Source organism: Rhipicephalus sanguineus, chromosome 8, assembly GCF_013339695.2.
Source record: "Rhipicephalus sanguineus isolate Rsan-2018 chromosome 8, BIME_Rsan_1.4, whole genome shotgun sequence".
NCBI classification, from domain to species: domain Eukaryota; kingdom Metazoa; phylum Arthropoda; class Arachnida; order Ixodida; family Ixodidae; genus Rhipicephalus; species Rhipicephalus sanguineus.
Window position 1 is genome coordinate 53,743,979 of NC_051183.1, and position 14,691 is coordinate 53,758,669.

At 45.1% G+C, this 14,691-nt stretch overlaps 1 protein-coding gene and 1 long non-coding RNA gene across 3 annotated transcripts in view; one reads left to right on the plus strand and one right to left on the minus strand.

Moving 5' to 3' along the window:
• LOC119401899 (uncharacterized) overlaps positions 1-14,511 on the minus strand; it is a 39,636-nt gene extending 25,125 nt beyond the window's left edge. Inside the window, exons 1-6 of the mRNA XM_037668902.2 lie at positions 14,311-14,511; positions 12,114-12,383; positions 10,684-10,778; positions 6,510-6,603; positions 4,074-4,196; positions 2,077-2,216 (exon numbers count right to left, since the gene is read on the minus strand). Coding sequence (XP_037524830.1) covers positions 2,077-2,216; positions 4,074-4,196; positions 6,510-6,603; positions 10,684-10,778; positions 12,114-12,383; positions 14,311-14,421 — 833 coding nt within the window. The 5' untranslated portion in view covers positions 14,422-14,511. The remainder of the gene's footprint in view (positions 1-2,076; positions 2,217-4,073; positions 4,197-6,509; positions 6,604-10,683; positions 10,779-12,113; positions 12,384-14,310) is intronic.
• The window catches only part of LOC119401904 (uncharacterized), a 227,201-nt gene that overhangs the window by 176,001 nt on the left and 36,509 nt on the right, over positions 1-14,691 (plus strand). The window lies entirely within an intron of this gene.

Genomic DNA, 14,691 nt, shown 5'->3' on the forward strand with positions numbered 1-14,691 from the left:
GTGTAACAGCAAGGTGAGGCAGGCGCGCATCACAGAGAAGCTTTTACGACGCTTGCGCTAAGATCGCCACCTCGCGGTGTGTTAAAGCATTGACAAAATTGAACTTCTATTGAAAACGCGCTCCATGGGACGAACGCGTAACGTGCTGCAAGTGTTACCGTATTTACTCGAATCTAACGCGCACCTTTTTTTCGGCAAAACGAGTCGTAAAATCGCATGCGCGTTAGAATCGAGTACCGAAAAAACGGTTATCGTATTGCCATCGGCATTTCAAAATGGCCGCCTCCTACGCGCCTCGGCCATTTCTGTCATTGTTTCAGTTCGTACGTGTGCTGAGGAGTTTGTCATCTCGTTCTGCATTCGCATCGGCGGCATGGAAGTGCCCACTCCAAATACTCGACGAGTGCACCACGATGTCGCATTTCAAAGAAAAGTTATTATATGTGCAGAGACGGACGGAAATCGGGCCGCATCGCGGTTGTTCGGAGTTGCCGAAACGTGCGTGCGAGACTGGCGCTAACACAAGCAGAAGATTGTTTTACAGCAAAGCTTCACGAAAAAGTTTCTGTGGACAAAAGCAGGGCCGGTTTGCTGAACTCTAAGAGCGTTGACAGCGACAAAGAGTTGTCCGACAGCAACGAAGACTGATCCATTGCGCGGGACTCGTATCGCCGCCGTAGTGTGACAGTTTCAGCAGCAAGGCCCGCCGTTTGACTTTGTGTTTTCTTTTTTTGAAACTTTAGTTCTTTAAAACCCAAATACCTGTTCTTCTGAATGTGCGAAGGTGGACTCCTACGTACTTTTGTTCATTTCTTTCACGAAAAATGGGTGCGCGTTAAAATCGATGTTGTATGTCTTTTTTGTTTTTTTTTGTCGCGGAAAACGGGTGCGCGTTACAATCGAGGGCGCTGTAGAATCAAGTAAATGCGGTAATTGCGGAGGCCACAGTAATGATGAATTACTTTACTTTACCGCTCCCAGCGGGCAACACCACCCCGCCGACCGGGAGAGTGGTAGATATAAAAGGTGCGTTTGTAAAGCTTCTAGAGTCTGTGACCGTGGCGCAGTGGATAGCGTGCCGCGGTATCTGTTGCTGCGGACCGTGTGGTTGTGGGTTCGATGCCCGTTGACGGAACATTTTTTCTTTGCCATCTGATCGTGTAAATTTTTTCGACGTCATTTCCGTGACGGAAATACGTCACTGAAGTCTTGTTGGACCGCGGCATAAAACACTTTTGTGTTAAAAACAAATGCATGCCTTCTTAGTGTCCTCAAGGGGCTCGAGCTTGCATTACCCCCACCATAAGCAAAACAGCTCTAAAACTAGCCTTCCAATTTGGTAGTTTATCACTTGAATATGATTTGGTGCTTCCCGTTGGTACTAGGCTTGCGTGAATGTCACATTTTTAGTATGAAGCAAATAGTAATTAGTATCGACTAATTTCACTAAGGTGGAGAGGTGGGCTAGTTGGAACTGATGCATATTGTAAAAAGGTCAGTGCAAACAAGACTGAACACAAGAAAGGAAGGACACAGTACGAGCGCTGTACTGTGTTTTGCGCTGACCTTTTTACAATATGCGACTAATTTCGAACATAGCAGAACTTTAACAGTAGTAAGGTGAAAGTTATTATAAGCAGTAAAATATGTTCTAAAACTTGCGATACTTGGCGCGTATAACACGCTTTTACTTTTAAAAATAATTAATCGGGGGGCATCTAAAATACACACTTATCTATGAAGTGTAGCAGTGCAAATTTTCTCTGAATAGGGGGTTTCACAGAATAGTGGCTCGACACTGCAGCGAGACCACCTGTTCAGGCGGCATCGCATGTAGTAAAATATGTCTATTTGTACGTTTCCAATGCTTCAATATTTGTGAAATCTAACATTCTTTTCAAAGCAAATTTGAATTCTCTAACATGCATGCGAACATTCGAAGTGCTCGAATATTCACGCAGGCCTATTTATAGTCCCTCTCTAGTCATTCTTCAGCACCTCGCTGCCAGGCTTATTCAGTACTTCTTTAGCAATTTTCCAGCGCCTTGTCGTGAAAATTTTTGCAAGTGGGCTTACTTCAGGACGCATGCTCTGCGCTCCTGGTGGTTCAACAGGTCCTCGATAATGTCGGTGGCAATCTTCCTGGCTGCGAGGTTGCTCGCCACGACCGTGCAGAGGAGAACCTGAAGTGTCTGCTTCATCGACTGGCTGAACATCTGGCACAAGAACGAGGCAACGTTAATCACACTCCACTACTAAAAAACACCGGCTTGCTGTAATGGGAGCTCGCAATTAGTATGAACGCTTATAAACCGCATTTATGTAAGAGCAATTCCCTGATTGGTCATCATTACATATGATAAGATGTAATTACATGTATTTCTTTTTTTTTAAATATGCAACCCACCCCTTCTGTAGCACCCAGCGCCCTCTTGAGGGTATTGAAATACAAAAATAAATAAAGTTGCCTGCCACTTGTGACAGCGATTGGAGTGACAGGTCACCATCACCGTAGCAATGACCAATTGAACGTGGCATTTACATAAGAGGAGTATTTATATGCCTTTATGTTCCTTCAGTTTCTATGTTGCTTCTCTGGATTTCTAATGGTGGCCCTGCATGCTCCGCCATGCGCAATGAAACGGAGCCATGCATCATTGTCGGCAACATTCCAAGCTGTAGCTCTTGCACAAGGCGTTAGAGGTGTGTGAATATTCAAAACTTTCGAATAACAAATTGAATAGCGTTCGTTTCGATTTGGTACTCGAAATAAATCATTAATATTCAAAACACCAAATATTTTTCAAATACCATTCGAATACTCAGCACCAATGGGAAAACCCGAAGGAACAAAATCTTTTGAACAGCGGGGGATCATTTTTTTCCCGCTTGAATTATCTAATTATACCAATATGCGTGCATCCGAAACTTTTACGGGACTGTCGACGCTACATTGATCAGCGGATGTAGCCGTTTTTGCGCGTAACTCCGGTGTCACCGTAGTGAAAGTGTCCTTAATCCGCTATCATCATCACTAGGCTCACAATGATGTTCAAACAGCGTTTAATTTTCATGGATCAATTGTATTGCTAAGGTGATGAAGTACCACCTTCAACACTGAAGTAATTACTGTAATTCAACCAGCAATTTCGAAATACAGTATCTCAAAGGGTCTAGTCGCCGCTGTACAAGACCTAACCTCAGTTTGGCACTTTTTATCGGCTAAAAAGAAATCGTAATGTTCCTTTAAAGGTTGTGAATAATTGTTTCAAATGAAATGTAAAATTCTCGGTGTTTTGAAAGTGGTTTACCTTACTAGTATTTGAAAAGTATTGAACACGTAGTAGATTCGGTGTCATCAACATTAAATTTGTATTTGATTCTGTTCTGAAAATGACTACTCACAAACCCTTCAAGGCATCTGTTTGTGCAAATGCGTAGGTTTACCACTTGCCCAAGTGAATGAGGGGGGTGGGGCAGGGGGCTTAGCTGTGAGAGGGGATCGCTCTTCGCCCACCCTATAATTGGCACCACCACTCACCGCATGCGTATACTTCCACTCTCTCTCAAAATGCGGCTCCCTCGAAACCAAGGGCTCGCACAGCCATCCCTTTGAAATTTTCACCAGTTTTCACACCACGAAGCCGTTTCAAACCCCGCAGATGCGATCCCCACCATGTTTGTTTGTTTACTTGCGGCGACCAAACCTGGTAATGGGCCCTCCGAAAATGGGCCTAATTTGAAAATCTCAAGAAGCAAAAAAAAATAACTAAATATGGTACACTGCGCTAAGGATGACAATTACTGGTTTAGGGTCTACTGGTAGTGATGCAGTGCTCATGATTTTTTACTAGAGACAATGAGGGCGAATGAATTTTCATGTTGCTAAGGGTAAGCACTGCAGCCTTTGTCCCAATTTCCGGAAAAAAAAACAAAACAAAAAAAGCGGCACACTAGTTTCTAAATAAAGCTAATACTATACACAATGCATGAGTGCATTAGAAGCCAGTAAATATAATATTATACACACATTAGTATTTCACGCTGCACACAAGATGTAATGATGCAAGTACCTTGTTGCTGATGAACTCGTCAAGTGAGAGGTTAGCGAAAATGGCCAGCGTGTGCATGACCACACAGCTGTTGTCAAACGTAGTCATTGGAACCAGTGCCCTGCACAACTGTGGTAGCTGTGGCTGCGTGAACGGAAAAAAAAAAAAAAAAACTGGTAAAGGTGGCTGAAATATGGTTACTTCAAGAAGTTTAGTACAACAGATAATTGGGTGAATTGGTTAGGATTCGTCTTAAAAACAGCACAGCAACAGATGGACACTTATTTGCAGCTACAAAGTTTACTTAAAGGGTCAGTAAACAACCCCTAAGGTCCTAAAATTGTAATGAAGGGAAATATGCGCACTTTTGCTATGGGAACATGCTGCCGCAATAATTTTGCGAATACGTGCTATGATAAGGAAGTTACAGTGGTTAGAACATCCGTTTCAGCTGGTTTCAAATTTTCGCGCGGCCTTGCCACCCTTCTCCATCACAGGGAGGGGAAGGCGTAGCCTGTCGCCGTGACTCCGCCCACTTCGGCAACGTGACACGACGTCAGCAATTGACGTCATCGGCGAGTGGGATCAGTCGCAATGTACTTCCGCTTGCTGCAGCTCCTGGTTGTTTATTGTTTACATTGTCGCACGTGCTCTGCAACTTGACAGGCAGTTTTAGGCTTTTCGGTATTTTTGAACCTTTGTGACAGTTCACAATGCAGCAGGAATGCGTGCTTGCTTTCCAAGACGACGAAGGGGCGCGAGAGAAAAGTGTTGAGAACCCCGCTTGCCGCAAGGGCGACCCGTCCGAGCTACCGGAGATTCCCCCCTTTCTCTGCTCTATTTGCAGCCAACAACTGAACAACACTTCCTCCACGTGTTGCTCATGTCGAAGGCACACTGCGTGCAGGTGCCATGCAGTGCGGGGAACATACGCATGACAACTGCATTACTGCGTGGCCGAAACCGCATCACCGCAGGGCCAAGAAACAAGGCGCAGTTTCGTAGCGGTGGGTGGGAACAGAAACTGACGTTAACTCGACTACTGTTTGTCGAGACCTGGCTTAGACCAATCGACGAGCTCAGTGCTACGTAAACTCACCGATCACCGAGTTTACGTCACTGCGCGTACGAGGAGGATTGGTCAGGCGTAGGAAAGAAGCGCGGGTATCGTTTTTCGAAATGATGGGTCAGCGCGGCGCGCAGTGCTGTAATATTCGGAAAACGTGATCGCCGCGGTCTACTGTACGAATTAGCGAACTTGTTTGGGGGGTGTGAAACAAAGTCGCCGCCTGTTTACGGGCCCTACATACTTCTAAACACGACCATGTTTCATATAAAATATGTGTATAAAAGCATGTGATCTTTGTAATGAACATCTCAGTTGAGAGTCAGTGCTCTTTCCTTTGCGCCTCCCTTTGTCGTTGTGTTGCTGCGCTGTTTTTAAGATGAAGGCTTCAAAATCGCCACCACGCTCGAGTCATCATCAGTATTTGCATCGGCAAATGACAAATTCGGTGACCAATCACAAGATGCACTGCGAAGTTTATCAGATGTTGAGTGTCACTTTGTGCCATTGGTCATGTCAGCACAGTCAAACAATTCCCTAACTAAGTGCTCAAGACCTTCAAAATTCTTTGTTATTGAGGTTATTTCGCCAGACATTGTCACGCCCTCATAATATACAGTAGAACCTCATTAATATGTTCCCGTTTCACACGATTGCCTGCTTTCAACGTTCGGGATATTGTTATCAAGCGAAACTTCGCGATGTTGTAGTTTTAGTACATTTCTTCCTGTGTTATTTTTTATCGAAACCACATGAACGAAGTGCTACTGTAGTTTGGACATAGGTAAGCTTGTGCAAAGATCACTTTTTTTGTCTTGACGCAAATGGTAATTACTATAGAATAATTTTGAAGCAAATTAAAACAGTAGCAGAATTTAAGCACCAGTAGGTTGCAAGTTATGAGCTGTAAAATATGTTACATTTTAAAATTTGCCATAGTTAGCCTATTATAAATAAGCCTGTGTAACATGCTTGTAAACATTACGAAAAAAAAATTTGCCAGGATGCAGGTAATAATGCACACTCAACCTTAAAGCTTGGCTTTGCCGTAGTGCAGATTCTCCCAACTTATTATTCAGGAAAACATAGCATCCAAATTCACTACAACATCGCGCAGTTTCGCTTGATAATATCGCGAACACTGGCACCAAGGAATCGTGCGAAACGGGAACATATCGATGAGGTTTTACTGCATAGTACTTTGAAATTTTATTCATTCATTCACAATGATACTCGTTCGAATATTTGAAGCACTCTAACATTTGCACATGCCTACAGATATTCTGTCTTGGTATCTGTGCCCCCACCCACTGTGGAAATAAAACATTAATGAGGTACTTTAATGTAGAACGAGACCTCGCTGTAATGAGCCGACAACGAAGTGCACCCACCATAATCTTCATGTACTGCTGTGCATACGCGCTCCATGACAGGTGGTTGAGGAGTTCCAAGCAAGGCAGGAACAGTTCATCATTTCCTGACTCCCTGAAATATTTTGAAACAAAGGATTAAACAATTCAAACTCCTCAGCATGTGTTTGTACTGTACAGCTCCCTATAATAAAAATGACAAAACTGTGCAACAGAAAATAAAACGGTGTTACGCAGGTAAAAAGTGCTGTGTCATGGCTACAGCCAGTTTCTAAACGTGGGCTGATCCTGTGCTTAGCGAAAAATTGTGCAGAGCTGAAGCAGGGCGTGAAGCTGTGTTAATGCAAAGCAATTAACAGAGTTAGGCTTATGCGTTTGCAGGGATATATTTACCAGCTTGAAAAACTTAACAGAACAAAATTAGGACGGAGTGGAAGGCTTCGATCATGAACTTTGTTCAGTGATTAAAATTTGCCAGCTGAACTCTGTCCCAAGTTTTTTTTGTAATTAATGCACTAGTAAATTTGTCTTAGTTAATAAAAAGCATTCTTGTCCACAACACACATCCCCTTCAGGTGCGAATTATGATGGACTGTCCGTAAATGTGTCAAATTCGTACAACATAATTCAAAGGCACTCGATATTGCATTCTAAGAAAGAAATTGAAGTAATATGTTGCTTTGTGGGAGTTGTGGGAATTAATCATAATTAGCCTGCAATAAATATTTAATTATATTGCAGTCAGTATATTCCATTTTTACACAAAAAGAATCGCATCATGGGCTTAAGGGGGGAAGTGGCATTGAAAAAAAACTTTTTTGTTTGTTGACCTAGAGCAATGAAATTTGGCATGCATACTAATAAGTGTCTTGTATAGGGAAATATGCAGTTTCATCATGATACCTTGAGTAGTTCTCAAGTTACATCATGCTACATGGTCCAATTATATGGTCTGCTTGTGGAAAGCCTAGCGCTGTAACAAAACATGCCAGGAAGCTGCAAATGGTGTTGATCTTTACTCAAAAGAAGACTACAGGGTATGACACTCTCAGAATTGTTTAGTAAATTCTCTTTTTTTTTTTAGAGATCATCATGGCTGCTGACACACATTGTCAGAAACAGTGTCATGGACAAATCATCATCTAGAAAAATAACTGGGCCATAAACAAGAAATTGAAGAATGTCATACCCACAAGCAGTGTTCAGGGATTCAGGAAAAAGAAACAGAATCAAAATCGGTCCAGTCATTCCCGTGCTACTCTTTCCACGAGCAATGCACAATGTCCAAAACACACTTGTGAGAAAAAGCCTATCAAAGTTTTCGAAGTTGTTTACATTTGTTAGAAGGCACCAGCACTGTAGTCCTTGGTGTTCTTGTGTAGAGGCAACCTTTTGCGTCTCTGCCCTTTCACTTCATGCATGTGCGATGACTTCCTTGCTCGCTGAGCGTCTTTTTAGCAGCCCTGTGGAGGGTAAGGGCCCCAGGTTGCATACCCATTGCAGCACAAATCTTGGTGTAAGCTTGAAAGTTGCCTGCATTGTACCTCGCAACTGCCTCATGGACTGCTACTTCCACAGTGAAGTGAGAGGCATGCTGCTGCTTAGAAATTAGTGACCAAATCACCGAGTGAAGGCTTTCAGCGGCATTTTGTGTCTTGTTGCCACTGCAACGAGCCTGCAGTTGAAGGTCAGACAGGCGTTGGTACACTGGCCGCAACGCTTCAACAACTTTGTTGGGCAGGTTATACGTGTGTGGAAGTTGTGGCTTCCCCTCTGCCTCTGCTGCACGGTGCCTGCACCAGCTGCGGGCACCGGAAGGACAGAGCTCTTGATGAGGTTCTGCATCTGTCGATGAAACGTTATGAAAGGTGGCCATCACTGCTTTCTTCATATCTTCGACGTCCGTGTTGCTTCGCAGTGCTAGGCCATAATAGCTGGTGAGCCTTTTGATCAAGTCCTGCGTCAGGCCAATGTTGTTACGGATAGCCATGCCATAACAACTAGTCAGTCTTTTAAACAGGTCTTCAGTCAGGCTGCCCCATCCTCCTAGTCTATCCTTCTTGCTTCTTGACACATGTGTTGGAGAGCTGTACCCATCCTCTCTTTGACATGATTTATACAGTCTTCTTTAGCCAGCGGAATAAATCTGTATGTTCTTTCTTCAGAGTGAGGGAAGTATCACTGTCTTCATCACAAACAATGCATGCGTACCGGAGGTCATTCTTTCCAGTGACCTTCTGAATAAAATTAAGGTGGGGGACGTGGCATTGAGTACCAACTTTCTTATTCCTTCGTAGGTTTTGATGAAAATTGGCACAGTTATTGCAAACATTTCTGGGATCAAATATCTGAGCAGTTTATTCAATAACGCGAGTTGGTCAGATATAAATTCAACTCCCTGCTTCACACACGCGACGCTCATTTGCAAACCCCGCCTGTGATGCGTTTCATCATCCACTCAGTCGCGGAAACGGTAATTTGCGAGGCATTCGTTATTTTCGAAGATTCATCAGAGCTAGCGGCGATACCAAGCACGAATCCAAACGTGCCTAAATTGCGTCACCAGCGCTTTCTTTCAAGCCGATGTACTCGGCCGCGGGGTCCGGGAAGTCGGCGCACGATATGCTGGCTGGCGGCATTCGGCGACAATACGCAGTGCTCAGCCGCGGCGACGAAACATCGGCGCACATAACGTGCTTGGTCTCGCATTTTGCGGCGCCGACGCGCGAAATTGCTAGCCGCTGTTCCGAGCGGTCAATGCGCGACGAGCTTGGCTGGGAGGTCCGCTGCCGATTCGTAAAATGTCCATCCGCACTTTCGAGGAGCCAGCGGACGATGCGATTTGCTGCTTGTGACGAAGCACAGTGCGGCTTGTCCGCTAGCGCGATGTCCTTGCCCGCTAAGTTCGGATTCGTCTCGTAAACCAGCGCCGTGAGCGGAGTTAGGCCTAGCCACGACTCCGAGCAGTAAGCTCGGTCGCGGTGTGCGTGGCCGCGGTGCCCGATGTTTCAAAGCAAGTCATGTTCGATCGCGAGTACAAAGAGTAGTAGCGCGAAGTTATTCGTCTCGGAGTACGAAGTGCTGACAAGCTGAACTTCTACCCGAGACGCGCATCTGCGATGTTCACGACGAGCGCGGCAAGCTTTCGTCTATCGTACACTGATGACTGCGCTTCCGCTTGCAGCTGTCAAACTACAGGGTAATCATATTCTAAATTATCGTCGACCCGTGCACACAGGACGAGTGAACGCGTCACTAAGTAGCGCGATTTTCGACAGTCGTAACATCAGGTAACATCGCGACGCGTAAGCAGCAGACGGCTGTCCTCTCGGAGCGAGCATCGGACCAATGACGAGGCGTGCTGGAGCAACATGGCGGACGCGGCCAATCGGAGGCCTCGAAACGACCTTCAGAGATTTGCTTTTTGTGCGCTTGTTTTCAAAGGGAGGAGCCAGCTGAGGCGGGGAATTTGAAAACGAAGAAATGCTCTTTACGGCGAGCTCAAAATGGCGGCGCCCGGTTGTGCCGTTGCGGAGCAAGACTTTTTTGAAAACCACCGTTTTTTTGCGATCTCCACAATAATTTTCGCCAACTCAGCACGTGCAACAAATTTTTTAAAGCACTTCTAGGTGGTTTTCAGTGAAGATATTTTGGAATCAGATAGAAAAAGGGCTACAGAAACTGAAAATGTGATTTTCAAAAAATCGATTTTTTTGCCATTTTGCGCGATACGAAAGCCGCGTCCCCCCTTAAAGTGCATGCACAATTCCTTTTTGGTTGTATTCATTTCGAGCAAAGAAAACTATAGTTTTGATGTTGGCCCTGGAAAGCAGCATATCAAACTCTCTGTTGTATGGCATAGTGCCTCGACCAAAGTGATCGGCTACAGTTATACGCAGCATATTGAGGCTAAGTCAAGACACACTGACTATGGAGAAGGTTCAATTCATCCTATGTGCGATGTATCTTGCTCTTTCTTGGCCACGAGTCCAAAGATCTGGCAAAAACAAGTTGGGTTCTCATATGCAAACACTGCACCTGAAGATGATAACTACAACCTTGAATGTTGCCTTTGACGAGTCTTTCACTTGTCTATGTGGCCATCCTAAAAGTTTTTGTTCGAATGATTTAACAGAAAATGACACAAAAAATTAAAACAAAGAATGACAATGAAGCAAGTCGAGACTGAACTTACATGCGTTTGAACAGAAAATCACCGAGGTAGCCGAGTTTGGATTCTGTCAGTGTCACTTGATGCCTATAGCAAAGGTCTCGAAGAAGCTGGATGACCTGCAGAATATATTTGTTTTTAAAAAAAAGTACAACTGCTACGTAGCTGCAGAGTTCAACTGTCTATTGCTAACGTTGTGTACTCAAAACAATTATGATGTGAACAATGTATACCTACCAATAAGCAAGCTCTAGCATTCCTAAACTTCCTATAGACATGACAGCATAGAAGTAGGTGGCGTTTGGGTGTGGCATGCATATTTTAAGACAGCTTGCCTTGGTTTCATTTGATACTTGGTTTGGTAGAGTTTAGTAAACTTTCTGATGCAGGCGTGATTGGCACCACCACAGCTTTTTTAAAAAAGCCACCTTGGTGCAAAACGACGCGTTCCCTTTTAGTCTAATATTCTCAGGTTTGCCGATGGTTGGGTGCCGTGCGTAAAAGTAAATCATTGCAAGTTTTGTTTATGCATATATAGCAAAGCATGAGCATAGCTACGTGTGCACATCATAAAAATCCATGCCTCAGTGGTCTCTTCGCTGGATGAGATTTTTTATTTGTTCAAAGCAAACATGAACGATACAGCTGCTATTGTTTCCCAACGGGCTGCTTATTTTTCCCGGTTCAAACATTGGCCTTTTTAGGCGAAGCTCGTATCTACACCACCAAGCTCGCAAATGCGCATTTGAGCGGCGCGTCCAGGGAAATATTTCACCCCCGTTTTCGTGCAGTAGCAGAACCACGCACGGTAAAACTAGAGACATCTGCATAGTGACACCATTTGCATAGCGATGTCATCTGCAAAGAAGCAACCGCAGACATGGCGCCGGCACCGAGGCATTGCAGAGCGTCAGTGCACATTCCCCAATAGCCTTTGTTGTTTACGCCATTATTAAGCTTTAGATGCATCATCAAATGTGGAGATTGACCATCGGCATCGGTGGCATCAACACAAGAGATGCGAAAAATCATTATGCGAGGACGTCGTCCTGTGAAGTCATTACGATGTCACAGGTTGCCAAAATTTGTGACATGATGTCACAATGACTTCATATCACGTGACATCACATGATAACATCAGACGACATAGTCGCTTCGTTAAACATGGGCTGATCACGAAGGCACTGCAAGACCCACGTGAGGTGTAGAAAGTCTCCCAATTTTTCCAATCCTGGAGTCTGTGAAAAACCACATTGGGTGCGGAAAGCTTTCAGGCGGGATTGATACTTTTTTACGAAGAAGAAAAAGAAAATGGCTTTCGCCATCTAGTAGTCTTACGCAATTGCACAAGGTACCATGCGACTTTTCGCAAAGTATGGTCTTATCAATGTGCCAAGATTTGGCTGCCTTCATCGTTCCATCGCAAGAACTTTGACTGTACACGGGAGACAAACCTGCAGCTGCATCGGGACGTTGTCCTCGATGGCTCGGTTCTGAAAGAACTCCGCGAGTGCAGAGTGCAGCTCGAACTCGTCGCGCAGCCACTGGAGCAGTTGCGGGTCTTTGGCCAGATGCTGGAACAGGGTGAGCACCTTGCCAGAGAGCTGCAGGTTGGGCTGCACCTCGAAGAGGATCGAGACGCAGCACGTGACGCACTCGTGGGCCAGCCGGCCGCGTCCAGCAAAGAAGGTCAGGTCCCGGGAGCCCACCATGCCATTGAGGACCTGAGGAACATAACAAACGACAGAAGGCTAAGCTGGTTGCTGAAGTAGATGCTTTGGGTGAGTTGGTGCGGCATCCAGGAGTTGGTGCGACCTCCAGGAACAGTAATCAAAGGACAGAGGACCAGTTGTCTGTGTCCTTTGTGGTCCTTTTATTTGAAGTATTTCAAGCTAGTTGGTAAGGATTCATCGTAAAAGAAGGCAAGGCGTGCAACACAGACACAAGAAAAGAGGGCACGACAACACAAACTATTAACTGAAAAGGAATAAAAGAAAGTTATATCTCGTGTAGACCCCCATGTGTGCCAGAATGGAAAGTGGTGCTACCACACCTGCACAGATAAATTTTTACGTCTACCTTCTTTTCCATCACAGTGCACCCTTTCGTTTGACAGATGGAATTTGTGTTGTCTTGTGACCGTGTTTGCACGCCACCCTGCCTTCTTTTATGGTGAAGATAACCAGTACGATTGTAAGGGCGTAATCACACATGGGACAAAGAAAAAGGAGCTTACGCGCAAACGTGTACTCCCGATTGAAAGCTTAATCGAAGGAAGTCAAGTAAAATGGCCACGTGATTTCGCCAAGTGCGAACATGGCAGGGTAAAGAAAGCGATATTCGTTAATGTGCCATTATTCTTCCATCATTCAAGTTTTTCACTGTGGCCCTCATTACGAATAGCTAGACAAACACGAGACAAAGGGTCAGGAAAGAACAAGGCAAGACATAAGCAACCCATAGAATCTATTTACTATGTTCTCATGGCCCCCAAAATTTAAAATCTAATTAAATTCACTCTTGTAGATGAATATGAATCAGTTTGCATGGTGTCCCTTGGTTAGAGGGGGTGCTCCCAGGGATACATGGGCTGCTCACACGCGTGTGCATAAGACTGAAAGTATGTATGTGTATGCGTGCAGATAAGGGACGGGAGGAGATTTTCAGTTGAGACATGGCGTAACGGCGATGCACATATCTGACCCACACCTGTGGTGTCAGACAATTTTTGTTGTGCTGAGTTTTCTGCGTCACGTACAAACCTACGTTGAAACAAAGTTCGCCATGTAAAATGCCGACTCCTTCCACGGGCTTTTAATTGATCTAGACAGCTAGTAGCAGGAATATAGTTGCGAGAGACAGCCAACATTATTGTGAAGTTAATGAGGGCATGCATGCAGTACGCAAAACAGCCGTGAACATACGTCTTCAGCTCTGTCAAATGTAATTTTCGTTTTCGAGGGTACTCCACTAACCCAGGTGCCCTATATGTTTTAAATTGATATTACAGCTGAAATATTAACCTAAGAAGCAGGAAACTTGGCAAGTAGAGAGAGTAATAGATGTGGATTCCAAAAATACAATTTTCCAAATATCAATTTTTCGATTAACTTTTTTTGGTCTGAAGACCTATGTCTCCATGGATTTACACACCACCAGAACACCCACCAAAAGGATCCCAACAACCTTTCTCCCCTCCCCCACCAAGAAAAAAATAAACTTATTCGATACAAACCCACCAGCATTCCCCTCTCGCAGGCAGGCACTCATCCCACCCTCCTAATACCGAAATCCTCCTGATACCGAAACTCTGGATGAACACTGGGAGTTCCTCAGAATGATGCGGGGGTTGCTCGAACTGGCAATCATTTTCGCAGCGAAAAATACAGACACAAGTGAGGCCCATTCTGTCTTCGTGTCTTCTCTTGTGTCTGTATGTTTATATTTTGCGCTGCAAAAGTGACAGCCAGTTCGAGCACCGTAAGGTCACAAAGGGTAGTGTTGTTGTGAGCATCCCGTGAGACGCGTGCAAGTCGTTAACTGTACGCGAACCTTTCGACAAACACTGCACTATTCCAGTGCAGCATGAGCACAGGCGTGTGTCACTCTGCTGTCACCGAAGGCGCGAAAGTAATAAACGAGGCAACTTGCGTCCAGTTGTCGCTGCGCGTATGACGACGACGAAGGGGAGGTCGAATCCTCGTGCGCCGGCTGCAAGGTGCAGGACTGGACGAACGACCTGGCGACATCGGCGACTTCCATCGGAGCTGTGCGCTAGGACGTCACCACGAAGGACTACGGCGAAGTGACACCGCCGGTAGAGTGTACTAGACCACCGGGCTGACACATGCAATCGAAAGGTCCAGCGTCAAATCAAGTGTCAAACCGGTACATTCGTGGATTTAAAAGCCGCAAGCGGTGCGCCACGAGGCACTCCGAGTGCGCCGATTGGTTGACAAAACCGACAGTGTGACGTAATGACAAGTTTGCGCCAGTTTCGCTTTCAAATTGCCTCCGAGCTTTGAGTCTTCG